General features: G+C 47.4%; 2 protein-coding genes across 8 annotated transcripts in view; one reads left to right on the top strand and one right to left on the bottom strand.

The window, feature by feature from the left end:
- Positions 1–5: 5 nt before the first annotated feature.
- APOM (apolipoprotein M) lies at positions 6–13406 on the bottom strand. The gene is made up of 7 exons (XM_028719904.2): positions 13219–13406; positions 10455–10597; positions 7826–7899; positions 4642–4740; positions 3364–3462; positions 1995–2035; positions 6–123 (listed from the first exon to the last, which is right to left on the bottom strand). The coding sequence occupies exons 1-6, from the start codon at positions 13327–13329 to the stop codon at positions 2010–2012; spliced, it is 552 nt and encodes a 183-aa protein (XP_028575737.2). The 5' UTR covers positions 13330–13406; the 3' UTR covers positions 6–123; positions 1995–2009.
- Positions 13407–17598: 4192 nt separating this feature from the next.
- Positions 17599–27990, top strand: part of BAG6 (BAG cochaperone 6) — a 31699-nt gene continuing 21307 nt past the window's right edge. For 2 of the 7 annotated variants that reach the window (XM_077921019.1, XM_028719903.2), the window contains exons 1-4: positions 17600–18058; positions 22954–23062; positions 25238–25355; positions 26161–26351. In XM_077921019.1, coding sequence (XP_077777145.1) covers positions 22985–23062; positions 25238–25355; positions 26161–26351 — 387 coding nt within the window. In that variant the 5' untranslated portion in view covers positions 17600–18058; positions 22954–22984. Of the gene's footprint in view, positions 18063–18277; positions 18411–22951; positions 23063–25237; positions 25356–26160; positions 26385–27990 lie in introns of those variants that run through there. The other 5 variants (XM_077921021.1, XM_077921013.1, XM_077921015.1 and 2 more) reach the window with 5 other exon arrangements.

Below are 27990 nucleotides of genomic sequence, written 5' to 3'. Positions count from 1 at the left end.
TCCACTTTTGGCTCAAAGGAATTTTATTCAACACCACAAGACGTGTAAAACCACCCGCATCCCCAGTGAGTGAGGCAAACGAACTTCTGTATACGGTTAAGTCCAGGCGCAGCGGGTCCAAAGCTGAGGTGAAAACAAGAAAGGAAGGAATGAGGAGGGTTGGTACTGAAAGAATCTGAGGTTTCCTATTTCATTGGTTTCGTGAGCAACTGGGGAACTGGATCTGGTAAGTAGATACCAGAAAGCAAAATTGCCTGTCGGTGACTCCCGGCGTCTGTTACGAGATCAGGAGCGCCCTGGAGGCTTGTTGTACAATCCTTTTTCTGCTGGGCTTTGTATGCAAATCTCCCCTCCTCTGCCTTTTCCAACCTAACCATGGTGCAGCGTTAAACGTGTACTGACACAAATGTTTTGAGTCTCATCTAGTAGCCATTGATTGCTTCATCCTTCATGAATTCGTCTACTCCTCTTTCACAACCACCCTGAGTCACTGCCCGTCATCACTACTTCCTGTGGGAGCGGAATGCCTTTCTTTTGCCTGAAGCTTGCGAGATTCAGCTTCAGTTGATGAGACCGGGTTCCGGCAGTATTGAGAGATGGAGAAAAACCGTTCTGCCCCCATGCTCTTCATAATTTTGAACACTTCTACTGACTGAGCTCTGGCCCTTTTGCTAAGGCCCTCCTGGTTTCCCCTGCGTGAACTTGAGGCTGTGACCCAGAGAACAACACACCCTGGAGAAGAATTCACAACGCAACCCTGCATTCCAGAGGCAGGCTGATATCGCTGAGCCACAGACGTTCGCCTGCAAGCTGGGGAAGGGCTGTAGCTCAGTGACAACACAGCTGCCCTGCATGCAGAAGGTCCCAGGTTCAGTCCCCAGCATCTCCAGGCCAGGACTATGATTGTCTCCTGCCTGAAACCCTGAAAAGCCAGAGCCAGCCAGTGAGCTAGCTTGGCCGGTTGTCTGAATGAGGCATCTTCCTTTGGGTGGCACTGAACTAAGTTCCACTCAAGAGTAGCGCCATTAAAATTAATGAACGTGAGCAAATTGGGTCTACTAATTCCCATTCTAGACAGCATCTTAAAAAGCAGAGACATCATCTTGCCAACAAAGGTCCGTATAGTTAAAGCTATGGTTTTCCCAATAGTGATGTATGGAAGTGAGAGCTGGACCATAAAGAAGGCTGATCGCCGAAGAATTGATGCTTTTGAATTATGGTGCTGGAGAACACTCTTGAGAGTCCCATGGACTGCAAGAAGATCAAACCTATCCATTTTTAAGGAAATCAGCCCTGAGTGCTTTTGGTGTGAAAAAGAAATACAGTTGTATCTTGGATGTCGAAAGGACTCCGTTCCGGAAGTCCGTTCAACTTCCAAAATGTTTGGAAACCAAGGCGTGGCTTCCAATTGGCTGCAGGAAGCTCCTGGGTTTGTGGTGTTTGGGAGCCAAAACGTTCGAGTTGCAAGGCGTTCAGCTTCCAAGGCATGACTGTAATGGCATTTGGGTTTGAATGCTGAAGAGAATGTTTACTTATAAAAAGTAGTTGTGCTGAGTGTTATATTGGAGAAGATGAGTTGAATATTGTTTATATATAGCTGACAGATGAAGAACCAGAAGTGCTTTAGTATTTTAACCTTATTTATTTATTTTCTCTCTCTTTTAATCCTTCTCCCTCCTTCCCCCCCCCCTCTCTCTTTCTTTTCCCCTTCTTTTCCTCTGGATCTATATTTTAATTTTACCTAGATCAACGTATTAGTTTGGCCAAAAAATATATTTGATCACCATCTTTGTATCTCTCTTTATAAAATCTAATAAAATTTACTCTAAGAAGAAAAAAGTGAGCTAGAAGCCAACGCTGATCTATAGGATCAGGGACATTTCTTTACTATTAGGCACCCTAAGGTTTGACTCAAACCACAGGGAGATGGTGATTTTAGGATGGTAGGGAAGTTAAATATGTATTTGGGTTGGGGACAGGATGGCTTATCTTACCCAAGGAGTTTGAGGTCAAAATGCTTGGAATTCACAGGCACCTGAAAGAGAGAAAGAGAGAAGGCCAATGAGGATTAGTACACAAACGTTTGCAAAGTTAGTTCTGACTCTGGTCTTTGGAATCCAGAAGTGAATTTTGAGTCTGCAGGGCAGAACGAGGGATGGGAATGTGAAGTTGTTTTCATAGCCGGGTGTGTCACGGGCAAGATATCTTGCTCTCCTCTATCTCTGGGATGTTGTAGCTGAGCTATAATGACAAGATATCACTTTGCTTAGGGCAAGTGTGGGGTACACAATCTTGATTTTGGGGTGCTTTGGAAACAGCTTCTGTAGAAAGGAGCAGTCACATCTGACTAAGGTTGACTAGGTGCCCTACATTGCAAAGGACAGCCCTCTGTTAGGAATAGTCCTCCATCGGAAGAGCTCTCCAGTCCAAATCCAGTTTGGAGGTGCAAAAGAAAGAAGCATGGGGAGGGGGCTTGGAAGTTGCCCATCGGCTGTTACCACCTGGGGAACAGACTGAGTGGTCTTCCCCACCGTGGTGAGAGACATGTTGTACGGTACTGCTATCTAAATCCTAATAATTATTTCCAAGTTTGCATCAATCCATATTCAGTGGTACCTTGGTTCTCAAACGCTGAAAACCTGGAAGAAAGTGTTCCAGTTTCCGAACATTTTTCAGAAACCGAACGTCCGATGCAGCTGTTGGCTATTGTTTCCAGAGCACCTACACAAATCAGAAGCTGCGCCTTGGTTTGCGAACATTTCAGAAGTCAAACGGACTTCCAGAACGGATTATCTTTGGCGCTTTTTTTTTAAACTATTTATTTTGCGTTTTTGAGTCTTTTTTGTTTAATTTGTTTTTGCCACTGGGTGGAGCCCAGTTCAGCTACTTATTGGTTGTGTGACTGCGGAAATGGATAAAAACCCCCGGCCCAAACAATGACTGTCATTTAATTTTAATTTTTATCATCTACAATACTGTCTTATTTATTTTGTAGTACAGTACATTGATTATTGCTTTCATTTTATGGGTCAACGGTCTCGTTAGATAGTAAAATAGTTTAATTGTTAAATTGCTGTTTTTGGGGGGTTATTTTTAAAAGCCCTGAACGGATTAATCCATTTTGCATTGCTTTTTATGAGAAAGCGTGCTTTGGTTTAGGAACGCTTTGGTTTTTGGAACGGACTTCCGGAACGGATTAAGTTTGAGAACCAAGGTACCACTGTATAAGTGAACCTATCTGTGTTTTCTTTTGTCCTCTTTTTGGGGTGATGTATATGTGGCCACCCTCCATCTGAGAGATGCTAAAAGCGGAAAAGCTGCAACAACAGGTAAAGCATTACCCAGTTCACTAGTAATACCTACCTTGGGTCCTGGGTATAAGCAGGAATTCGTTCATGTCAAGGCAGGAAGCTTTGCCTTTGAAATCAGAAATACAGCCCTCAGCAGGGTGGAGGACTCGGGCTGGGGAGAGAGGACGAGCGCAGCTCAAATGCAAGGACATTTTAATTCCAAGATTCGTTACCCTAACCCATGGGTAGGCAAACTAAGGCCCGGGGGCCAGATTTGGCCCAATCGCCTTCTAAATCCGGCCCGCGGACAGTCCAGGAATCAGCATGTTTTTACATGAGTGGAATGTGTGCTTTTATTTAAAATGCATCTCTGGGTTAGACTTGTCTGAAAGATCAGCGAGCCTCTTCAGCAAAGGATCAACGGTGTCTCTACAAATGTCAGCATAAAAAGGACTTTTAAAAAATACCGTATTTTTCGCTCCATAAGACACACTTTTTTCCTCCTAAAAAGTAAGGTGAAATGTGTGTGCGTCTTATGGAGCGAATGCAGGCGGGAGGCTCTTGCTGTAGCCGTGCTCTCTTTAAAGAGAGCGTGTGTGTGGCTCTTGCTGGATTTTCCGCAAGGTGGGAGAAGGGACTGACGGGATGCCCTCTGTCCTTTCCCCCACCTCCCGGAAAAGCCAGCTCCCTTGTAAGGGCTCCCTTTCGTCTCTCATCCCGCTTTGCTGGGAAGCCAGCAGAAAAGGCACTCCACAGCTATCGCTCTTGCTCTGCTGGCTTCAGCGAGAGCTGCGCAGCTTGCTCTGCTGGCTTCTCGGAGAAGTGGGCGGAGGGACGGAAGGGTTTAAAGCAAGAAAAGCGAGAGCCGCTTACATGCTCTGTGCAGAATATTTTTTTTATCTTGCTTTCCCCCTCTAAAAACTAGGTGCATATTATGGTCAGGTGCGTCTTATGGAGCGAAAAATACGGTATGTGTTTGGGGCTTCCTATTTCCCCTAATGGGCAGGCGCAAAGTCTCTTCTATAGGAGACTTCCAGAACCGGTGAGGGCAAGGCTGAGCTTCTAGCAAGAGTGAAAGCCCTTCTTGCGTTTCTGGATGCGAGGAAATAGAGATATGTTGCTGGAGTGGCTATGTATCTCCCGTTTTCTATGATTTTATAATCGGGGACCCTCATCTCTGGGTTATTTGTAGGGCATAGGAATTCGATCATTCCCCCCCCAAAAAAATATAGTCCGGCCCCCCACAAGGTCTGAGGGACAGTGGAGCGGCCCCCTGCTGAAAAAGTTTGCTGACCCCAGCTCTAACCCAATTAAGCTCCCCAGCTCAGACATCTGTGGATGAGGGACTCACAATAGAGAAGGATCCTCTGGTAGTCTCGGTCTGTTTCCTGGACAATGATAGAGTCGGGGCACTTGCCAGAGAACAGCTCTGTCCTCATGTGAGGGCGGCCTGGAGTGGGGAAGTCGGAGAGAAAGAAACATGTTCATAGGTCAAGAGAGATGGGACACACAGATTTCCATGGTGCAGCCTTCCCAGGACTATACCACTTCAGAACGTGGGTGAGAAAAAGAACCTATTTACTCAAGTCGAGGTACATGCCAAACAAATTCAAGCAACTGAATGCAGAGGTAAATTGAGGGTGGCGCTATGGGTTAAACCACAGAGCCTAGGACTTGCCAATCTGAAGGTCAGCGGTTCAAATCCAAGTGACGGGGTGAGCTCCCGTTTCTCAGTCCCTGCTCCTGCCAACCTAGCAGTTTGAAAGCACGTCAAAGTGCAAGTAGATAAATAGGTACCACTCCGGCGGGAAGGTAAACGGTGTTTCCGTGCGCTAGTCTGGTTCACCAGAAGCGGCTTAGTCATGCTGGCCACATGACCTGGAAGCTGAACGCCGGCTCCCTCGACCAATAAAGCAAGATGAGCGCCGCAAACCCAGAGTTGTCCACGACTGGACCTAATGGTCAGGGTCCCTTTACCTTTACCTTTATCAATATCCTGGAAGCCCAACTCACGTTGAGATAGTTCACTTTGCAGGGAGGCAGAGCATGCAGACAGTGAAGCAGGACTGCTCAGTCTGGCTTTGCACCCTAGTTCCCTGTGGGTAACTGGGGCACGTAGCCAAACGCAGAAGGATTTAATGCCACCCCAGGCCTAGTAAAACTAAAGGTTAAAGTGACCCCTGGCCATTAGGTCCAGTTGTGGACGACTCTGGGGTTGCGGCGCTCATCTCGCTTTATTGACTGAGGGAGCCAGCGTACAGCTTCTGGGTCATGTGGCCAGCATGACTAAGCCGCTTCTGGTGAACCAGAGCAGCGCACGGAAACGCCGTTTACCTTCCCGCAGGAGCGGTACCTATTTATCTACTTGCACTTTGATGTGCTAGGTTGGCAGGAGCAGGGGCCAAGCAACGGGAGCTCACCCCGTCGCGGGGATTCGAACCGCCGACCTTCTGATTGGCAAGTCCTAGGCTCTGTGGTTTAACCCACAGCGCCACCCAAATGCAGCAGGATTTAATGCCACCTCAGTCCCAGTAGGGATATACAAAAACAGAAAACCTGGGGCACAGGGTTCAAACATGGTATTGGGATATACCCAACGTTCAAAACTCCCATTGTTCTAGGTGCATTTTGGATGGAGAATTTCATTAGTGCGAGCAGTTTCTGAGCTCTGGGTGTGGTACTGCGCCTATTAAAACTGCAGAGTGGAAGGAAAGGAGGACCTTTTCCTGCCTCCCCATGTCAAGCTACTCTCTGCGGACTGGAGAAGAGACCCTCTTAAGAATATTAGGGGGGTGGGCAGGGGAAGGACTAGACCATGTGAAAACGAATACAGTAGTGCCTCGCAAGACGAAATTAATCCGTTCCGCGAGTCTCTTCGTCTTGCGGTTTTTTCGTTTTGCGAAGCACGGCTTAGTGGCTTAGCGGCTATTAGCGGCTTAGCGGCTATTAGCGGCTTAGCGGCTATTAGCGGCTTAGCGGCTATTAATGGCTTAGCGGCTATTAACGGCTTAGCGGCTTTAAGAAAAAGGAAACAAACTCGCAAGAACTCGCAAGACGTTTCCTCTTGTGAAGCAAGCCCATAGGGAAATTCGTCTTGCGGAACAACTAAAAAAATGGAAAACCCTTTCGTCTAGCGAGTATTTCGTCTTGCGAGGCATTCGTCTTGCGGGGCACCACTGTAGAATATTTTAGCGCAGTCCACTCATTTTCAGCTTTGTATTCTTGTTATTAAAAAAAGTGTGCCTAGACAGTCCGTTGCTGCGCCCATTACCTAGGTTTAAGGTGCCGTTTAGCTCCTAGCTTTCATTTCTCATTTGCTAACACTGGCTATACCATGCTATTTTTCTGAACTGGGGCTGGCCCGAGACATTTTGCTGCAGGAGGAGATGGACAAGATGACATTCTCCTCCCATTACCACACAGAGAAGCTGGCTGGACTTGCGGATTAGTCTTAGGTCTACACGGGCAGTGTCTAAACAAAGTTTACCAAACAAACAACTAGTTTTGTTGAGATTGTTGCTACCAAAAATACTTTGTAGACTGGAGCGACTTTCCCCCCCGAAACATGGGAGGTTGGGGAGCGGCATCTATTTCTAATACCGTTTGTTTAAACTACATTTGATATTTGTCTGGCAGTGCAGTATAACTACACAAAAAATGCACCTATGCTGGATGCATTCAAACACTTCCATTAGATGCAACCCTGTGCCTAAAGAAGAAACCAAAGCGCACTATGTGCTACTTGGGAGGAGGGTTATTTGACATGTGTAAGTTGGAGAACAAAGAGCATCAAAGTGGGGCTGCTGTGGTCTCTGTGGGACAGAAACCAAAACCTCTCCACCTACTGTATTTTTCGCTCTATAAGACGCACCAGACCACAAGACGCACCTAGTTTTTGGAGGAGGAAAACAAGAAAGAAAAAATTCTGAATCTCAGAAGCCAGAACAGCAAGAGGGATCGCTGCGCAGTGAAAGCAGCAATCCCTCTTGCTGTTCTGGCTTCTGGGATAGCTGCGCAGCCTGCATTCGCTCCATAAGATGCACACACATTTCCCTTTACTTTTTAGGAGGGAAAAAGTGAGTCTTATAGAGCAAAAAATATGGTAATTGAAACATGGATTTCTGCTCTTACTGCTTTAGCTCCTGGTCTCTGCTAGCTGACAAGTGAATGTTTTATTTTCAGAGGGCGATTGTAAGAAGTTCTCCTTCCACTGTAGAATTTTCTTAAGAGTTTAACTTAATCCCCGTGAACAGGAACGTTACCACTTTCAAAACGCAAAAGGACTTGAACAGCAAATAACTAAAAGGACTACCTCGGAAAAACAACAACACGGGCAGTGTCTTCAGTGGCTCCTGAGGTATGCAGTCGGCAGGCCACATGACACTCGCAGTCCTGCCCCCTAAACACCTTGCGGCTGCTTCTCCCTACCTGCAACGCTCCTCCCTCTGCCTGCTGAGAGGGCCAGTCCTGTTCTGAGCTCAGCTTTGAGAGTGGGCTTATCAAAGGGGCCATTAGAAAAGGAAGTTCTGCCTTACCTTCTGTAGCCAGATCAGCACTCTGCTCCTTAAGTAAGTAAATCCATGATCTGGGAACACATTGGCCTGTCTTCCTGAGAGAGAGAGAGAGAGAGAGAGAGAGAGAGAGAGAGAGAGAGAGATGGATAGATGGCTAAACAGCCAAATGTAATGCATTCTTTGAGGTAGGTTTTGTAAGGCAGGGCATCAGAGACAACTGAGAGGCCTTGGGGGGCCCCTCTTAACATGTTACCTCTTAATTTATTTTTAAATCCTGCATATTTTTCAATATCACTCCAACAATACACTCAATTAAATACCAGGATTTCTCATAGCTACAACATGCATCTTTGGCAAAGTACCCATCTAGATTTTCCCTTGAAAAAAAGTGATTTGGACAGATGGAAGAAAAGGGCTATGGAAGGACAGTGATACGGCTCCCCACCCCCACCCCCCACAGAGAAGAAGAAGAAGAAGAAGAAGAAGAAGAAGAATTTATACCCTGCCCGTCTGGCTGGGTTTCCCCAGCCACTCTGGGCAGCTTCCAACAAAATATTAAAATACAGTAGTCCATCAAATATTAAAAGCTTCCCTAAACAGGGTTGCCTTCAGATGCCTTCTAGAAGTCTGGTAGTTGTTGTTCTCTTTGACATCTGGTGGGAGGGCATTCGCCACTACCGAGAAGGCCCTCTGTCTGGTTCTCTGTAACTTGGCTTCTCGCAGTGAGGGAACCACCAGAAGGCCCTCGGTGCTGGACCTCAGTGTCCAGGCAGAATGATGGGGGTGGAGACGCTCCTTCAGGTATACTGGGCCGAGGCCGTTTAGGGCTTTAAAGGTCAGCACCAACACTTTGAATTGTGCTCGGAAACGTACTGGGAGCCAATGTAGGTCTTTCAAGACCGGTGTTAAGTGGTCTTGGCGGCCGCGCCCAGTCACCAGTCTAGCTGCTGCTTTCTGGATTAGTTGTAGTTTCCGGGTCACCTTCAAAGGTAGCCCCACGTAGAGTGCATTGCAGTAGTCCAAGCGAGAGATAACCAGAGCATGCACCACTCTGGCGAGACAGTCTATGGGCAGGTAGGGTCTCAGCCTGCGTACCAGATGGAGCTGGAAAACAACTGCCCTGGACACAGAATTGACCTGCGCCTCCATGGACAGCTGCGAGTACAGAATGACTCCCAGACTGCACACCTTCAGGCGCACAGCAGAAGGCATGTGGGCGATGCATGTCCAGAAAACATAGGAGATTAGCCAACAACAGCAAAGGCAGGCATCTCCAGAGTGGCAGTGGGGCCTTGGCAAATGCCCAATGATGCCAACTCCTGGTGTTGGTTCTTCCATTGTAAGCACCAGCGCAAGGACCTGGCCTTTTTTGGTGTGACCTCCTCCCAGTATTCTTCTGCAAGGACTGGGGGTGTCTACTGTTAATTTAAAACTTAGGGTGCACACACATTGGGGAAACATACTCCACAGAAAACCAATCTGTCGCCTTTCAAAATTTAGGAAATATTCCCTGAGAAAATTACGCTTCATTTGAGTTCATTTGAGCAATCCCGAGGCCATTTCCTCTCATCTTGGGAAACCTTTTCCAATATTTTCTTTCACTTGCAGATCCTGCAAATCGGTCTGGCAAGTATTTGTTAAAGGCAAAGCAGACCTGTCAAAAGAGAATCTACTGTGTATCAGTAGGTATTTACCATTTGGGAGAAACAGCCCTGACTAGCCAGGAAACAATAGCCAGCAAACATTCTCAGGTACCTTGACAGACAGGAGATGAGTTACACACGCAAATTTCTGTTGTAGACCCACCTCCTTCTGTGATGCTTGTGTGCTGCTTTTGGCTGGTTTTTGGCTAAGAGATTGGGCAATTTCTAAAGCCTTTAAAAGTTCTTGTACATCTTGTTCTGGGTCCTTGCCTCCTTGCAAAGCGGGGCGGAGGCACTGTTGCAACAGAAAAATAAATATCTTCCTTGCTCAGAGTGGTTCCTGCTTCCATCCATTTCTCTCTGACTGATAACGGACTTAGGTAAAGGTAAAGGGACCCCTGACCATTAGGTCCAGTCGTGGCCGACTCTGGGGTTGTGGCGCTCATCTCGCTTTATTGGCCAAGGGAGCCGGCGTACAGCTTCCGGGTCATGTAGCCAGCAGGACTAAGCTGCTTCTGGCGAACCAGAGCAGCGCACGGAAATGCTGTTTACCTTCCCAACGGAGTGGTACCTATTTATCTACTTGCACTTTGATGTGCTTTCAAACTGCTAGGTTGGCAGGAGCAGGGACCGAGCAACAGGATTCGATTCTCTGACCGATAACGGACTTAGGGGACACTGAATCCTTTGAGGGGAGTTGGAGTGTAAAAGCCAACTCCAATTTTTTCTACAACACTACCAACTTGGGGGATCCTCTCCTACAAAATCTCTGAACTCCCCCTCCCCTCAAGGTATCCACAGAGCAGGTGGGGAGTCCTACATAGAGAGTCCCATTTGGATCTTTTGCCTTGTCGAAACATCTCGAGTTCTGTGCTCTGCACATGCTTGAGAAACACTCTTCTTTGTTATTTCCCTACACCGGCCCTGGAGAGCCTTTGCTCAGCCTGGGTTCCCTGGGAAAGTAGTGTGTTTTGCGGGGAAAGGGCCAAAGGGGAAAAGGAACTCACAGTCGGATGGCAGCTTCCAGTTGCAACTGCTCTGGGCTGCTGGTTTGTGTCATGCTGAAGATGCTGCTGTCAGTGCTGGCGAACGTCTCCAGTGAGGAAGGTGATGCCGCAGCTGCTGCAATGAAGAACCACCTGCCGATATACTGCAAAGGGGAGAACTGAGTCACACCTGGGGACAAAGCAGGGCCAGCACACCCATGAGGCAAGGTGAGGCAGCTGCCTCAGGTGGCAGGATCCACAGGGGCAGCAGATTCAGCCTCCAAGGAATGCGTCACCTGCTTCTTCTGCAGTGACATGACCTTTAATTCTCACTTCAACCATTGGATAAGGTTGGTTTGATTCCCACACCTTGTTTTCAGTACAGTAGTACCTCGGGTTACAGACGCTTTAGGTTACAGACGCTTCAGGTTACAGACTCCGCTAACCCAGAAATAGTACCTCGGGTTAAGAATTTTGCTTCAGGATGAGAACAGAAATCATGTGGTGGTGGCAGCGGGAGGCCCCATTAGCTAAAGTGGTGCTTCAGGTTAAGAACAGTTTCAGGTTAAGAACGGATCTCCAGAATGAATTAAGTTCTTAACCCGAGGTACCACTGTATAGATCTTTACTTCCCCCTTATTCCCAAAGTAGAAATTAATTTCTCCCTTGTTCTTGGTGTAGACCTTCACTCATCCCTTCTTCCCTAGCTGCGGGTGGGGGCACATTTTGTGGTTCGCCTCAGATGCCAAAATGTCTTGGCCTTGGGCCAAACTACATGTTACATGCAAAAAGCGTGTCTTTTAACTTGGGCGGCTCTTTCCCAAGGTGTACCCAACCTTCTTGGGCCCAGGGCACATTTCAAAACCTAGAATCATAGAATCATAGAGTTGGAAGAGACCACAAGGGCCATTGAGTCCAACCCCCTGCCAAGCAGGAAACACCATCAGAGCACTCCTGACATATGGTTGTCAAGCCTCTGCTTAAAGACCTCCAAAGACGGAGACTCCACCACACTCCTTGGCAGCAAATTCCACTGTCGAACAGCTCTTACTGTCAGGAAGTTCTTCCTAATGTTTAGGTGGAATCTTCTTTCTTGTAGTTTGGATCCATTGCTCCGTGTCCGCTTCTCTGGAGCAGCAGAAAACAACCTTTCTCCCTCCTCTATATGACATCCTTTTAGATATTTGAACATGGCTATCATATCACCCATTAACCTCCTCTTCTCCAGGCTAAACATGCCCAGCTCCCTTAGCCGTTCCTCATAAGGCATCGTTTCCAGACCTGATAATGTATAACGGGCACCACAAAATACCCATTTCACAGAAGAAGAAAATGGTGATGCTAAGAACCCCCACCTACATGGCCATGGCCACTGTTATGCCTACTCAGAGGAGAGCCATTAAAATAGGGTTGCCATATTTCAAAAAGTGAAAATCTGGATACAAAAGTTGTTGAGCTCCCCCCCCCCAATGACGTTTTTTAGCTATTTTTTTAAAAGGAAATTTGGCAAAAAATCAACACTTCCGACATGGGTTGCCATACGCCTGGTTCTTCCCGAACATTTTACTGATTTTCAGAAATTCCGTCTGGACAAATCTCAGATATGTCCGGGAAATTCTGGACATATGACAGCCTTACATTAAAATTAATGGCTATGCCTAACTTAGGCACATTAATTTTAATGGGTCTACTCTGAGTAAAAGTTAGTTGGCTATACATCATAAATGCAGGAAACAGCCACATCACAAACAAAGCCCCAAAGGGCCCCCCCAAAAAAAACCTGATTAAAATAATGAAAAAGCAAAGGACAGGGGGTGGAATTAAACATGACACTCATTGATGTACGTGTGTACAGAATGAGGTCTGCTTGCACAATGAGACTTTCTTCCCCTTTCCACCTCCTGCGAGACCCCTGAAACCAATGTCAGGTCTCAACTTTCAGCAGCAATGCCTAAATTCGCCATCCCCCACCTCTTGCCTTCCATCCTACACAATGGTTGCAGTGCCCCTGAGGCTCCGCACCAGCACGACCAAAGCTGTTGCACTTCCTTAAATCCACCTGTGATAAACCTCCTCTACTGGGGGTGGGGGGATAAAAAAATACAGTGGTACCTTGGTTCTTGAACATAATCCGTTCCGGAAGTCCATTCAACTCCCGAAACGTTCGAAAACCAAAGCGTGGCTTCCGATTGGTATAAGAGCACCGGAAACAATAGCTGATAGCCGCATCAGACCTTTGGGTTCTGAAAAACGTTTGAAAACCGGAACACTTACTTCCAGGTTTTCAGTGTTCGAGAACCAAGATTCCACTGTGATGGAAAAATAATAGTAGGATTAATAGTGATAATAATCATGTGCATTTTGTCTCCCCACCCCCCAAATGCTGGATGAAGGTCTCCTCATTCTTCAAGGGTTCTACCTGCTTGAACACAGAAGCATTTTAATAATGGGCGGCTCCCAATTGAGTGTTAAAAACAATACAGCATTAAATATTAAAAACTTCCCTAAACAGGGCTGCCTTCAGATGTCTTTTAAAGATAGGATAGCTGCTTATTTCCTTCACATCTGAAGGGAGGGTGTTCCACAGGGCGGGCGCCACTACCAAGAAGGCCCTCTGCCTGGTTCCCTGTAACCTCACTTCTTGCAATGAGGGAACCGCCAGAAGGCCCTTGGAGCTGGACTTCAGTGTCCGGGCTGAACGATGGGGGTGGAGACGCTCCTTCAGGACATTTAAGAGGCTTCCACCTGCTGTCAACCCCAGCTGCCCTCCATCGGCTTCAACTACCTGATCTCGGTTCAGCTCGCTGGCATGCAGCTTCGCGGGACCATCACACAAGGAGAGAGCGTCCACAAGGACCCCGTAGAAGTAGAAGAGATAGCACCACAGACCCTCCATTGCGGGAATGGCAGGCACTTGGAGAATCCACCTCTGCAGGGAACATCCTGCAAGGCTCACCTTTGCCCCCTGCCTGTTAAATGTTTAGCTCTCTGGGGTCTAGAGTCCAGCCTGGGCTGCCCTGTGCCTCACAGCAGAGGCAGAGATTGAAATCCAGAAAGACCCTACCAAGCATAACCAGGGGCCCTGAGAGCAAACAAAGGAAGCAGTGTTTCTGATGATGGGGATGTTATTGCGGGAAAACAGAGATAATCATTACCCGATGGAATGCCTCTTCCCATATCTCCCTTTGTGTGGTCCCAACAGCAGGGGTGGCCTGTTACAGGGCGAAGCAGGAGAAGGTCTTCTCTGTGGTAGCCCCCCATTTGTGGAACTCCCTCTTTCCCTGACTTTTGTTTTTTTTTAGATGGCAGCTTAAACACATATTTTCACATAGCAGTTTGGGAATAGGTCTGTAAGTGGGCAGAGGAATTCAAATGCTCACTGCTGATTTCTTGTCTTGGTCCGATGAGGATTAATTAATTGTTTCATTTTTTTATACAGTGTTCACTACTCTGAAGAGTACTCTATAATTATAGCCAAGTAAGCACATATTTGATATCAAATAGGGATTTTCTCTAGATTAATTTGGCCACTCCAGTGACCCTGTTAAATTTCATTGATTTGAAAGGGAGGATAGTTTTCTCCTGCTGTGTGCGGTTTGATCCACAAATATAGCTGGCCAGTTAATATCAGGTGCATTTTAGCTTGTCTTCCCCTACCTACCTGTGGGACGTGGGTGGCACTGTGGGTTAAACCACAGAACCTAGGACTTGCAGATCAGAAGGTCAGCGGTTCAAATCCCCGTGACGGGGTGAGCTCCCGTTGCTCGGTCCCTGCTCCTGCCAACGTGAAAGCACGTCAAAGGGCAAGTAGATAAATAGGTACAGCTCCGGAGGGAAGGCAAACGGCGTTTCCATGCGCTGCTCTGGTTCGCCAGAAGCGGCTTAGTCATGCTGGCCACATGACCTGGAAGCTGTACGCCAGCTCCCTTGGCCAGTAAAGCGAGATGAGCGCCGCAACCCCAGAGTCGGCCTCGACTGGATCTAATGGTCCCTTTACCTTTACCTTTTACCCCTGCCTGCCTGCTCAGTTCCTGAGCTCATGAATCCTCTGCCTCCCAAGCACCCTTGTCCTTCTGCTCTTTCTTTTGCCAACCATACAGTATAATTAATATGCCCCGAGGGTTCCTATGCATTAAGCACAATAAGCGATGAGACCAACAAATGTGAATAATGTAATGGACTCCAAAGAACAAACATGTAAAAAAATGACTGAATAGTAACATTGCAGAACAACGAGCTATAGATCTTTTTCGACCTTACATCTTTTTCAAATATGTCCTAGTCAGTCCTAAGTTCCCGAGAAATGTTTTCCAAACAGTCTCCTTTGGGGAATGTGTCTATATAATTCCTCTTGTGCATCGGTGGCTGATAAGAATTCTGTTAGCTAAGCTATTTTCTCTCTGGAAAGTTTTAAAACTCCTCCTGAATGTTAATAATGGGGCAGCCAGATACATTTCATCAGAAAGGGTATTCCACAAATAGGGAAAGGTCATCATCAACCGGGAATATATATGGTCCTATTAGAGATACAGTGGTACCTCGGGTTACATACGCTTCAGGTTACCGACTCCGCTAACCCAGAAATAGTGCTTCAGGTTAAGAACTTTGCTTCAGGACGAGAACAAAAATCGTGCTCTGGCGGCGCGGCAGCAGCAGGAGGCCCCATTAGCTAAAGTGGTGCTTCAGGTTAAGAACAGTTTCAGGTTAAGTACGGACCTCCGGAACGAATTAAGTACTTAACATAAGGTACTACTGTACAGTCATACCTCGGGCTAAATATGCTTCAGGTTGAGCGTTTTCAGGTTACGCTCTGCGGCAACCCGGGAGTAACGGAGTGCGATACTTCCAGGTTTCGCCGCTCGTGCATGCACAGATGCTCAAAATGACGTCATGCGCATGCGCATAAGTGGCAAAACGCGACCCACGCACGTGCAAAAGCGCCGTCGCGTCTTATGTTCTATTCAGGATGCGAACAGGGCTCCAGAACGGATCCCGTTCGCATCCCGAGGTACCACTGTATATTGTTCTGCAATACAAAGATGGCTCAATATATTATGCTGCCTGAGGCAAAGGACAAAACGATGCCTGTGCCTTCATGTACAAAGTTAGAAACATGGCAACACCCTCCACAGCACTTGAGGGTAGCAGACAAGCTTAGTGCAGGCTACATTACGCATACAGTGGTACCTTGGGTTACATACGATTCAGGTTACAGACTCCACAAACCCAGAAATAGTGCTTCAGGTTAAGAACTTTGCTTCAGGATGAGAACAGAAATTGTGCTCCGGCGGTATGGCGGCAGCGGGAGGCCCCATTAGCTAAAGTGGTGCTTCAGGTTAAGAACAGTTTCAGGTTAAGAACGGACCTCCGGAACGAATTAAGTACTTAACCCGAGGTGCCACTGTACAGATGTATTACAACATGTAGCTGCTTCCTGCATCTGCCACCTCAGGGCCTAATGAGTTTCAGGCTGTAAACTGAGGGTACATATTGACTCAGTGTATCATGACATGAGAACAGCTCGGCCAATAGCAAGGGTGGGTGGATTAAAAATGTGATTGACAGGCAACACCCACGCCTTGCTGTGGGAAACAGTGTAGACCGGATTGCATAGGCAAAAACTGGCAGTGATTTGGAGAGAATATGGGCTGTGCCTCATAAGTTATTACTTGTTATTCAAATTAATTTATTTGGGTTTCAACCCATGTACATTTCAAATCTGAGTACAGCAAGTGTTGAGGTCAAGCCTTATTAATACACACACACACACACACACACACACACACAGAAACCATGTTTACAGCTGCAAACTTTGCTCCATTCTTCAGTAATTGAGAGCAGAAAGTGGCTAAGGGCTGCCTAATAATAATAATAATATTTAATAATTATTCTTGTATTAGTTACCTAAGGCAGGTAAGTTTCTAGGCGACTTAGGAAGTTTAGGCAAAACTTTTTTTAGCCTTCAGTATGTTTCACGTACATTATATTGTAATTCTTACCACAACCCTGTAAGGTAGATCATTTTTCTCTCCATATTGCAAATGGGGTGCTGAGAGAATAGTTGTCTGTCTTAGGGCCCCCCGCCTTGAGTTGGTGGCTGATGGGAACTGAGGGATTGCTCATTTGTAGACCAGATCCCGTCATTACATGCATACATACAGACATCCTAATCTTACACGACTGGGTGAAATACCGGTGCAACTTTTCATAGCATACAAATGCGGATAACCTCATTTGTTGAAAACAGCTGTTGAAGCCTGCATGGGGGAAGGAAGAGAGAGGTGTTTTTGCAATATTATATTGCCTCAGGCTGGGTGGGGATCCCTATACTTTTTTATTTAAAAATATTTATTTATTTAATTAAAACAGTTTTAGTGACTGTGACAACTAAATCAGTTTCAAATTTGCAATATGGCTATTAAAAACAAGGTAGGCATGCCACAACTAGCCAACTGAAGGCATGGATGCTGTCAGAAGATTTCCTCAAATGCCTGGGCACATAACCAGGTCTTCAGGAAACTGTATCCTAGAGGGGAGTTCCAAAACTGGGGCACCACCACCGAGAAGGCCCCCCCCCCCAAATTGCCTCAGCTAAAGATGATGCCTCCAAGAGATGCCTCCCCTAAAGACATTCATCTTATCCCAATGACAAAGGATATTGGTGCTTTCCATTGGTTATTATGGGATAATATGCAAGTTCTGCCTGTGTGCGCGCCCCATATTTGGACTTCCTACATTCACACACAGGAGAATTCCAATCATATCTAGGCAGAAGTAATTCCCAAGTGAATTTAACGAGGCTTGCTCCTAGGTAAATGGGATTTTGTTCAGGTTGGAAACTGTTGCTAGGAAACAGGGTAAACAAAAATGGCGGCGACAGGATTGGTTTTCGGGTTACAAGGGGAGCATGCCCTAAACAAACATGGCGGACAACGCAGCTTTCCCGTGCCTGTAACCAACATGGCGGGCAAACTGGCTTCACCAAAGGGTGTTTGTCCTGCGCCAACTTCAAACTCCGCAGAGCGCTTCACTTCCTTTTGTTACCTTTCACGGCCGGGCGCTTGATGAGGCGGAAGCTGCGTCATAAGGCTAACGTAATGACGTCAGGAGAGCAGGGCGCAGGCGTGAGTTTATTAAGCTCCTCCCACTTCGCTCTTTTAAGCATTTATTTAGGAACAATAAAGCTTCCGTTCGTATACGGGGAATTGTTTTAAAGCACATCCCGACCCAAATTATGGAATGAGGGAACCAGACCCGTGAAGGCGGTCATGGAGACCGCTCGCGAGTAAAGCAAAGCAGGCACTCTTGATAGCCAGCTATACGCCGGGAACGGAAGAGCGAGACGTAAATAGTCCTGTCGGGGCGCTCGCGCATGCGCTGTAGCGAGTAGCCGGGGAACGCGACGGCGCAGGAGGAAGGAGACGCTCCAGGCGCGAGGCCGGCGGCGGTTTCGTCACCAACGGCCGCTTCAGAGCTTTGTAGACCCGGAGGGGTGTGGCGGAGGCAGAAAGGAATTTCGTGAGAGGGAACAAGAAGCGGGAAGATTCCGGTAATCCCGTAAACCGCCCCCCTCCTTTCCCTCTGGTCGCCGAGGGAAGCGGAAGTGCCGCCATCTTGGGAGAGAGGCAAGTGAGTTGCGTAGAGCTAGAAAGGGTAGAGCTATATAGAAGCTGCGGCAAAAAGCCTTCGCGTAATGGCGTTGCTTAGCCACTTGGCATCTCTGTTCTGACGGCGCCTGTATCATTACTATTATTTGCGTAAGAGTGAAAAGCCGGCTCATTAATTTAGAGACGATCGTGGCGGGGGGGGGGCTCGTCTTCATTCCTTCCCCCATTCCTATCTCTATGGTGCGTCAGTGGCTCGACTTCTGGACGGTCGTTTGTTTGACCGGAAGTGTCCTTGCATTTGAGCGGAAGTAGGATTTTTGTGCTGGAATTGGCTCCCTCTCGGACGTGAAGCGGAAAGGACGGAGGGCAGGTTTGAAAAATAAATCTGTGGTTCAGCGTGTGTGTGTGTATAGAGAGAGAGGGGGGGCGAGGAGGAGGAAAAAGAAGAAGAAGGGAGGATGTTTCTGCTTCCTATGGCTGGCAAGCTCTGGGAGGTGGCACGAGGATACATAATTGCCAGGTCTCCTGAGGACCAGATCCTGCGACCTGCATGTGTTTGGATCCTTGGGGCTGTGAGGTGAAGCAAGGGATAGTTCTGTGAGGATAGACTCCGTTGATGTCGGTTCCGTCGCAAGCTAATGGAGAAAAGGCACTCAAGCCAGGTAGAAATCAGCCTGGTTTCTTGAACCAGGCTCCTTTCTCTGCGACGTCACACAATCCTCTGAGAAAGCCGGCCAAGAAACTTCAGGTCAAGCCCTGAGATCTGACATCTCTTTTAGCTTATTGTGCTGGTGTATGTAAGCAAGGGATGGCGGGGAGGGGTTCTGCTGCTGTGAGGCTTTCCCTGTACAGTAAGTGGCTGGATCACATGCTTTCCTTTGCTAACGGTGATATCAGCTGGTGGCGTTCTAGGTTCCCTTTGTAAATTGCCTTGTACGTGCCACAGCCCAGCACCTTTTGAAAGAAGGTGACTAGTTTGGGTTTGGCTCCCCATCTAGTAGCTACAAGAACTCTGTAACTTTTAGGAGCAAAGACTGCCAGGTTTCATGAGCCTGAAAGCAAATAAAAGTTGAAGGTAGGCATATATGGGTGAGCAAGTACCCAAATGCTTTGTAAGCTTCTTTGGGAGATGGATGAAAATGCTTAAATAAATAAAATAGCGGCTAGCCGTGTTCAAGTTGTAGGAGAGACTTGCCAATTTCTGTTTTGTACCCTAGAGGACAGTTAGCAGTTTTGTTATCAATCTTTGGTTGGGGGCGTTGGATAAAATTAAGTTCCTAAATTGAACTTCTACTTGTTTGTAAAATGCTGTTTTTAATGCATGTTACTTATCTTTAACCCTAATTACTTAGATTGTGAGATTGTTGACAACAAAAACATCTCTCTTGGAAAGCTTGCTGTAACATGCTCTGAGTCCACATGATAGAATATGCATAAGTCTGATAAATAAAACAGCTCAGGGAGGTAGAGATGAAGTGAGGAAAGGTCAAAGCTCTCTTGCTAGGATCTCAGGATAAGTTAAGAGACTGTGACTTGCACTATTATTATTATTTGATTTATTGCCTGCCTTTTACCACGAGGTCCCAATTTAAAAGTACATGAAAACAGTTAATACAGATTACAATCATGAGAATAGGGTTGGTCCTAAAATATTTATCTTAGGTGCACATAAGGCTATGCACATAATACTGTGATCTTCATGGCTGAGCAGGGATTTGAACCTAATCCTTCCTGGAAGAGGGATTGTTGCTCGTGAAATGCTATGTAAATGGTACAGAAAGGAAAGCGAAAGGCTAAAGGAGTCTGAGTGGGAAACATTATCAGTCTTTGGAAACCCAAAGTTAGCACCATGTTAGGCAGAATCAAGGCTGAACACCCCCAATCCTAGTCATGCTTATACAGCAGTAAGGCCATTGATTTCAATGTACTTCCAAATGAATGTGCTTAGAGAGCCAGTGTGGTGCAGTGGTTAAGAGCTGTAGACTCGTAATCTGGTGAACCAGGTTCGCGTCTCCACTCCTCCACATGCAGCTGCTGGGTGACCTTGGGCCAGTCACACTTCTCTGAAGTCTCTCAGCCCCACTCACCTCACAGAGTGTTTGTTGTGGGGGAGGAAGGGAAAGGAGATTGTTAGCCGCTTTGAGACTTCTTAGGGTAGTGATAAAGCGGGATATCAAATCCAAACTCTTCTTCTTCTTCTTCTTAGTTGCAGTCTTCATTTGCTGCCCCCCCCCCCCCCGTGGTCAATGGGTTTCTTACGCTTCCTCATAGGAATTCATAACATTTCTTGTTTCTTTGGATGAAAGATGGTATAGAAATTTTATAAACACGTAAAAAATTAGAATTTCTTCTAGGTCACCAGAGAAGGAACCAAATTGATGTGTTCTTTCTTTTAGGTCACAAATGTCTAACATACTCATATGTGGACTGGTGGGTTGGTAGCATTGTGGACTCCTGTAAAGCTTGTACAGTGGTACCTTGGGTTACATATGCTTCAGTTTACATACGCATCAGGTTACAGACTCTGCTAACCCAGAAATAGTGCTTCAGATTAAGAACTTTGCTTCCGGATGAGAACAGAAATTGTGCTCCGGCGGCGCAACTGCAGCAGGAGGCCCCATTAGCTAAAGTGGTGCTTCAGGTTAAGAACAGTTTCAGGTTAAGTACGGACCTCCGGAACGAATTAAGTACTTAACCTGAGGTACCACTGTACAGGTGTTAGTTGTACCCACTGCCTCCTGAAGAAGAGAGATGGACTTTCAGCACAGTCTTGTACATGTTAACACAGTGGAACCTAGCGCAGGAGGGTTAGAAACACACTGCAACTTTTGAGGGACATTTCTTCCTTTTCAGTCCCAAGGCATGCAGTAAAACAGGCTTCTTCAACGTCGGCCCTCCAGATGTTTTGAGACTACAATTCTCATCATCCCTGACCACTGGTCCTGCTAGCTGGGGATCATGGGAGTTGTAGTCCAAAAACATCTGGAGGGCCGAGGTTGAGGAAGCCTGAAATAAAACTTTTTTAAAAAAAATATTTTATTGCAATTTTTAAATAAGAGAAATTCACCAAATATATAACAAACACAGATATTATATATAAAAAAAGGAAATAACAAATCACAACCTTTCACACATTTTTTCAAAATCTTCTGGACTTCCTCACGTCTCCCTTTCCTGCGTTCTCCGAACAAAAATTATATTCCGCAATTTATTGCCTTATTTCAGATCTTATGTTCTAAATCTAGTGTGTTATACCTCTAGCTTTAAATATTTCCATCAAATACTTAACTACTTAGTTTAGGTATAACCTTAGTTCAAATCTCATCTTTATGGTTCAACTTATTCTCATACATTTCTCATCTAGACTGCTGATGCCAAGTTCCTTCCCTTCATGCACTTTCTTAACATTCAAACAATTTATAAAGTCTTTGTAGGTAATCTTTAAACTTCTTCCACTCCTCTTCCACCTCCTCCTTTCCCAGGTCTCGAATTCTGCCAGTCATCTCAGCCAACTCCATATAATCTATCAGTTGCGTTTGCCATTCTTCCAGTGTGGGCAAATCTTGTGTCTTCCAATGCTTTGCGATGAGTATTCTTGCTGCTGTTGTTGCATACATAAAAAAGGTTCTATCCTTCTTTAACACCTTCTGGTCGACAATGCCCAGAAGGAAGGCCTCTGGTTTCTTAGGGAAGGTATACTTAAATACCTTTTTTAGTTCATTATAGATCATTTCCCAGAAGGTCTTCACTCTCGGGCAGGGAAGCCTGCAATAAAACTTGAGAGTGGTTAATGCTTGTCAAGCTTGGAATTTTGCACTTTATACTTTGTATGTCGTTCCACGTGCTATTGTTGCAGAGAATGCAAGTGATGATCATGTTTTGGTAGACATGGAAACAAAATACTTAGAACGCAGAGTGCACGTACCTTTTGTTAAGCCGGTCAAGACATATGTATCAGTAATAAGTAAGCCAGTAGGGGTGAGCGGTGTCACAAAAGGAAGGGGAAAGACAACAGAACATACAGATTCCTTGTGGTATAAACATTTGTGGACTAGAGCCCAGCTAATCAGAGTCATGAAGGGTTATCCTTGGAAAGGGAGATATGCATACGTGGGTGTACAGCCAAAGGTATTTGGTCTGACATTTTGTATGTGTGTGCAAAGTTCAAATGTAGCACAAAGTAGAGCAAGCAGAGCTTTGCTTAGAAATGCTAGAGGCTCTACTTCTTGCTGTCTGCCAGTTAAGGGTATGCTATACAGTGGTACCTCGGGTTACATACGCTTCAGGTTACTGACTCCACTAACCCAGAAATATTACCTCGGGTTAAGAACTTTGCTTCAGGATCAGAACACAAATCGTGCTCCGGCGGCGCGGTGGCAGCAGGAGGCCCCATTAGCTAAAGTGGTGCTTCAGGTTAAGAAGAGTTTCAGGTTAAGAATGGACCTCCGAAACAAATTAAGTACTTAACCAGAGGTGCCACTGTATATGTGACAAAATGACATTGGTCCCTTGGTTCTCAAACGCCCTACCCCATGGACCACTTGAAAACTGCTGAGGGTCTTGATGGACCACTTAATGGTTGTAGCAGTTGTAATACACTGCTAGATGCTGAGAGATTTTTAATCGTATTTTTATTGCTTCTTTTATTTACATTGTCTTACAATGTGAAATCACTTTATCTTCCTTTTTTTTACATATAAACTGACTATTATACATACTTAATGTTATATAGCCAGCATTGTTCTTTGTGGATATTTTTGTATATTACCTTAAAAAAAACACACCCAACAGCTGAAGATATATTCGGGAAAGCCACCCCTTCCTAAGTCTATTTTGTTTCTGATGCCTTCACAATTGTACTTCTTTAGTTACAGTGGCCAAGAATCAGATTGCTATGTTTCCCCTTCTTGCAGGAGTAGCTAAGGAAGAATTTGAGGCGGCGTCATGGCGGAGCCAGAGAACCTTGAGGTGATGGTTAAAACCTTGGACTCTCAGACAAGGACTTTCACAGTGGAAGAAGAGGTGAGAAGGCCTTAGCCGGGGTTGCAGCCAGAAGGTGGGAGGGTAGTGAGGGGTAACTACAGTGGTACCTCTTGTTACAGACGCTTCAGGTTACAGACTCCACTAACCCAGAAATTGTACCTCGGGTTAAGAACTTTGCTTCAGGATGAGAACAGAAATCGCGCGGTGGCAGCAGGAGGCCCCATTAGCTAAAGTGGTACCTCAGGTTAAGAACAGTTTCAGGTTAAGAATGGACCTCCAGAACAAATTAAGTTCTTAACCCGAGGTACCACTGTACTAGGTTTTGGGTTCTGTCTGTTGAATCCATATATCGCTCGCTCCCCGCTAGAAAAAGCCTTGAAGCGATTCGCAATCACAATAAAAGTGCGTGGCATTTTGAAACAGAGGCAAACTCAGTCCTTCTGCACGAAAATCTGCTCGAAGTTACCCCCGATGCCCATTTAAGCTGTGTCATTTAGGGGAGCAAAGTCATAGAATTGGAATCAGGTTGAGAACGGACCTCCAGAATGAATTAAGTTCTTAACCTGAGGTACCACTGTATTAAGGTGCTCTGGTGTAACTGTGGCAGGACATTTGTATCTATTGGGTGGTGGGGTCTGGAGGGCTCATGCCTTGGAGGAACAACTAAGGATCCCTAGGCCCAGTTGCTGACCCAGATGGCAGGGGCTGGTAGGTAGGAAAACACTAGCCAGGTGGCCTCTGGAAAATTAAAAAGAGGGGTGTAGATAGTCTGGCATTGTCCAGCTGTTGTCACACATGCAGTATGGTGAAAAATCCTGTCTCGTTCAACCCACAAGCGATGGCATCAAACTTTTTGATTAATTTTTAGCGACCCATTTCACATTGCATTCTTCCTTTCCAAAATGCCCATCTCAAGCTCAGTTCCAGTAGTTTTTATCCTGTGGCAGGGCCATATCCAATGCCACAGCACTGCTGATGCAACTGGTTTCCATGAGCACAGCAGAAGTTCTTCTGCTGTCTCCTCCAGCCCCTCGCACATCTTCATAATCAGCGGGGGACCGGGGTATCCTCTGCAGCAGATTTGGGGTGTGTGTGCATATAGGGGAGAATGAGCACAAGTCCTGTTGCTCCTGTGGAACTCTACTGGTATGGCGTTGGATCATTGAGGGTACCGTATTTTGCGCCCCATAGGGCGCACCGCCCCATAAGACGCACCTAGTTTTTTGGGGGGGAAATAAAGAAAAAAAATTAAGAAAAAAATTTTTATTTCCCCCCCAGGCGTGGGGCTGGCGCGGGGGAAGCCCGAGCTTCCCCCGACCCAAGCCCCCAGAACAGGCTGCTGCTTGCAAGCCCCGCAGGACCTCCCGCTGGGCGCGGGAGGCTTGCGGACACCTTCCCGAAGCACGGGGCGTCCTCTGGAGGGCGCCCTGTGCTTCGGGATGCAGGCTGCCGCCCCAAGCCTTGCGAGCCCCACGGGACCTCCCGCTGGGCGCGGGAGGCTTGCGGACACCTTCCCGAAGCACGGGGCGTCCTCTGGAGGGCGCCCTGTGCTTCGGGATGCAGGCTGCCGCCCCAAGCCTTGCGAGCCCCACGGGACCTCCCGCTGGGCGCGGGAGGCTTGCGGACACCTTCCCGAAGCACGGGGCGTCCTCTGGAGGGCGCCCTGTGCTTCGGGATGCAGGCTGCCGCCCCAAGCCTTGCGAGCCCCACGGGACCTCCCGCTGGGCGCGGGAGGCTTGCGGACACCTTCCCGAAGCACGGGGCGTCCTCCGGAGGACGCCCCGTGCTTCGGATGCAGGCTGCCGCCCCAAGCCTCATGCGCCTGGTGGGAACTCCCCTGGGCTCGCAAGGCTTGCGGATAGCTTCCTGAAGCCTGGAGAGCGAGAGGGGTCGGTGCACATCAATGCCCCTCGCTCTCCAGGCTTCAGTGAAAGCCTGCATTCGCCCCATAGGACGCACACACATTTCCCCTTCATTTTTGGAGGGGAAAAAGTGCGTCCTATAGGGCGAAAAATACGGTAATTGAATAGGGGTTTTTTTTGCCACTCATGTAGCAACAGTGTGCTAGTGCTGTACAGAAGTTGTATATTCTCTGGAGGGTTTGTTATTTATTTGACTAATACTGACATGGAGCAGAGGCCTAGGACTGATGAGCAGTGGGGCTAGAGGGTTGCCCTGCTACGTCTTCTCAGTGCAGTTGTTTCTGCTTTGTAGATCACCGTGAAGGAGTTTAAGGAGCACATTGCAGGTTCAGTCAGTATCCCCTCGGAAAAGCAGCGCCTCATCTATCAAGGGAGAGTCCTTCAGGATGACAAGAAGTTGAAAGAATACAGTGAGTGGAAATTCCAGTGGGGGGTTGAGGGGGAGGGCCTGAGGAGTTCTTGCCTGGGGCGGGGAGGGGGGCATGGATAAAATGTTAAGTTGTGAGGGGCACTGAAAAGTGCTGGCTCCTGCCGTCCCTCCCCAGAAAAGGCCCTTGAGCAAGCTCAGCATTGAATAGGAACATTGTATAATTTCCTTGTTTCATAATTACTTCTGAGGGCTCTCATAATTGCTGGCTGACCTAATATGTGCTACTGTTAATCACACTGCGCAACCGAGCCCCCAAATTTAAAAAGAAACACATGTAAAATTGCCTGAGGAGGCTGCAATTTTTAAACGGGGAAGGAGGTGCTTAGGTGTTTTCCCTCTCAATACCTCCTCCCGTGCTTTGTTGTTTTGCCTAGCAGGTTTCCATGCATGTTTTTATCTTCATAAACACACATCTGAAATGTGGGCCTGGATGAGGGCAGAACAGTCTGAGAGTAGATAATGACAAGCAGAAAATGACTGGCGGAAGAGAGGGTTAGGCACCCTCTCTGCCACTTCTCTGCTTAAAATACACCCAGCGAAAGTTCTTTTCATTTAAAAAAGGGAGCTTTCTGAGCTTTTCCTATGTACATTTCCCCGCTATGTGCATCTTTTACCCCTGAAGAGAGCTGCTTCTCAAAGAGCGTGAGTATGCCAGTCCATGCTGATACCCTTTTTGAAACCCAAGACCCGCTCTCTGACTCCTCAACTTTGGAGGGTTGCCGGGAGGACAAAAGGCGGTTGCCCTTGTGACAAAACCTTCACGCTTGTCCCCTCTTCCGTGCCAGATGTCGGGGGCAAGGTCATCCACCTGGTGGAGCGTGCGCCTCCTCAGACACAGTCGCCCTCCTTGGGGGGCCCTTCTGGAGCCGGCTCGTCCTCCGTCCCTCACAACGGAGCAGGCCCCCGGGTGACGGGCCCAACTGTGCACGACCGCAATGCCAACAGCTACGTCATGGTGGGAACCTTCAACTTACCAGTAAGCATTATGGACCCGCAGCCACCCACGCAAGTGAGTTTTAGCCAGAGGGTGCTGCACTGCAGGGGAAGGGGGAGTGTTGTGCCTCCCCGTAATGCTTTTAGTGCTTCTCTCCCCCCCCCCCACAATAAAAAGGGGAGGAATTTGCTGGTGTTAACGCTACGTGGGGGGGGGGGGCAAACACGGTGGTGGGGGCTTAGTTGCTGGGTGCTCTTGCATGCAGTCAGTGGCAGAGGGCGCTGTGCTGTACCTGAGCTGTTTTTCTTAACCCCAGACACTTTGTGATGCAACAGGAGGGAATGCATCCTTCTGCCTGGTCCTCTTGCCCTTTTGCAAGCAGCTGATGAGGGAGGGGGCAAGGGACAGGATCAGCAAGGGAACTGCTTAGAGTAGCCATGGCAACACTTTCTCCTGCTGCTTGGGAGAGACCTCTAAAGGTCTGGTATTCGGAATGAGAAGCGGCGACCTTACCTATACGTCTCTACAGGGTCTCATCGGGGACAAATTCCTATCTGGCTTTGCACCTTTCATTGTATTCCCACAGCAGCTGACTTGTTGGCTTTTGTGGGCAGCATGCATGACCTCAGCCGGACTTGCAGGGGACGCAGGGAGGGTGGTGGTTTTGGCCAGTGGTGGCAGGATAGTGGCCACCCATGAAGCAAGGCAAGGGCCACTTCTGAAATTACGCGTGCTTGTTAGTGCACTTCAAACGGTGGTGTGCTGGCCGGCTGGCGAATGAGGTCTTTCAAAATGATTTATAACTTGGATCGGTGCCTCACAGCATGGTCCTAAGCTTCAGAAACACTCCCTTTTGAGGCTTACTTCCAGGTAAGTGTGCACTGGATTGCAGCCTAAGTGCACGCCTTTCAAAACATGCACACAAACACACGTATAGGAATGAACCAGTTTTGGTCAGGCTTGCATCTGCTTCCCTCTGACCGTCTTTGTGCAGCTTGGGATAACGCTGCAGCTTGCACAACCTGTGAACTCACAAGGGCCCAGAGATTGCAGAACATGTGCTTTTGCCCCCAGGTTCAGCTCCCTGAGAATCCCAGTTTCCTTCTTAACAAAACACACATTTCTAGCACTTAGGGCTGTGACAGTGAAGTTTAAAAGCGCCTGGTGAACTCTGAGAAGCCAAGGGGTAGCTGAGTCAGATGGGCAGTTTGCAGGCAGGGTTTGGTTGGTGTTCTCCAGACCTCAGTGCTGGTTCCTGTGCCTAGCAAAGAAAGTCACAATTTCCAGTGCCTGCCTTCTGTGGTGCAGAATCTGGATTGCCGGGGCAGAGCACTTACAGTGGTGGCTCGCAAGACGAAATTAATCCGTTCTGCGAGTCTCTTCGCCTTGCGGTTTTTTCATCTTGCGAAGCACGGCTATTAGCGGCTTAGCGGCTATTAACGGCTTAGCGGCTTTAAGAAAAAGGAAACAAACTCGCAAGAACTTGCAAGACATTTCGTCTTGCGAAGCAAGCCCATAGGGAAATTCATCTTGCGGAACGACTCAAAAAACGGAAAACCCTTTCGTCTAGCGAGTTTTTCGTCTTGCGAGGCATTCGTCTTGCGGGGCACCACTGTATTTTAGCACATGGAGGCTTGGAAGTAATGTTTGAATATGGTTTAGCAGTGTGTCTTGACCAAGC

This window comes from Podarcis muralis, chromosome 2 (genome assembly GCF_964188315.1).
Source record: "Podarcis muralis chromosome 2, rPodMur119.hap1.1, whole genome shotgun sequence".
Taxonomy (NCBI): domain Eukaryota; kingdom Metazoa; phylum Chordata; class Lepidosauria; order Squamata; family Lacertidae; genus Podarcis; species Podarcis muralis.
Note: the sequence above shows the minus strand (reverse complement) of the source record. Positions and strands in the feature narration are given on the sequence as shown.

Coding starts and splice junctions, on each gene's coding strand:
- APOM (XM_028719904.2), bottom strand. CDS start 13,329: ATGGAGGGTCTGTGGTGCTATCTCTTCTACTTCTACGGGGTCCTTGTG. Junction 10,598..13,218: donor GCGAGCTGAACCGAGATCAG/GTAGTTGAAGCC, acceptor TCCCCTTTGCAG/TATATCGGCAGGTGGTTCTT. Junction 7,900..10,454: donor CTGGAAGCTGCCATCCGACT/GTGAGTTCCTTT, acceptor TCTCTCTCTCAG/GAAGACAGGCCAATGTGTTC.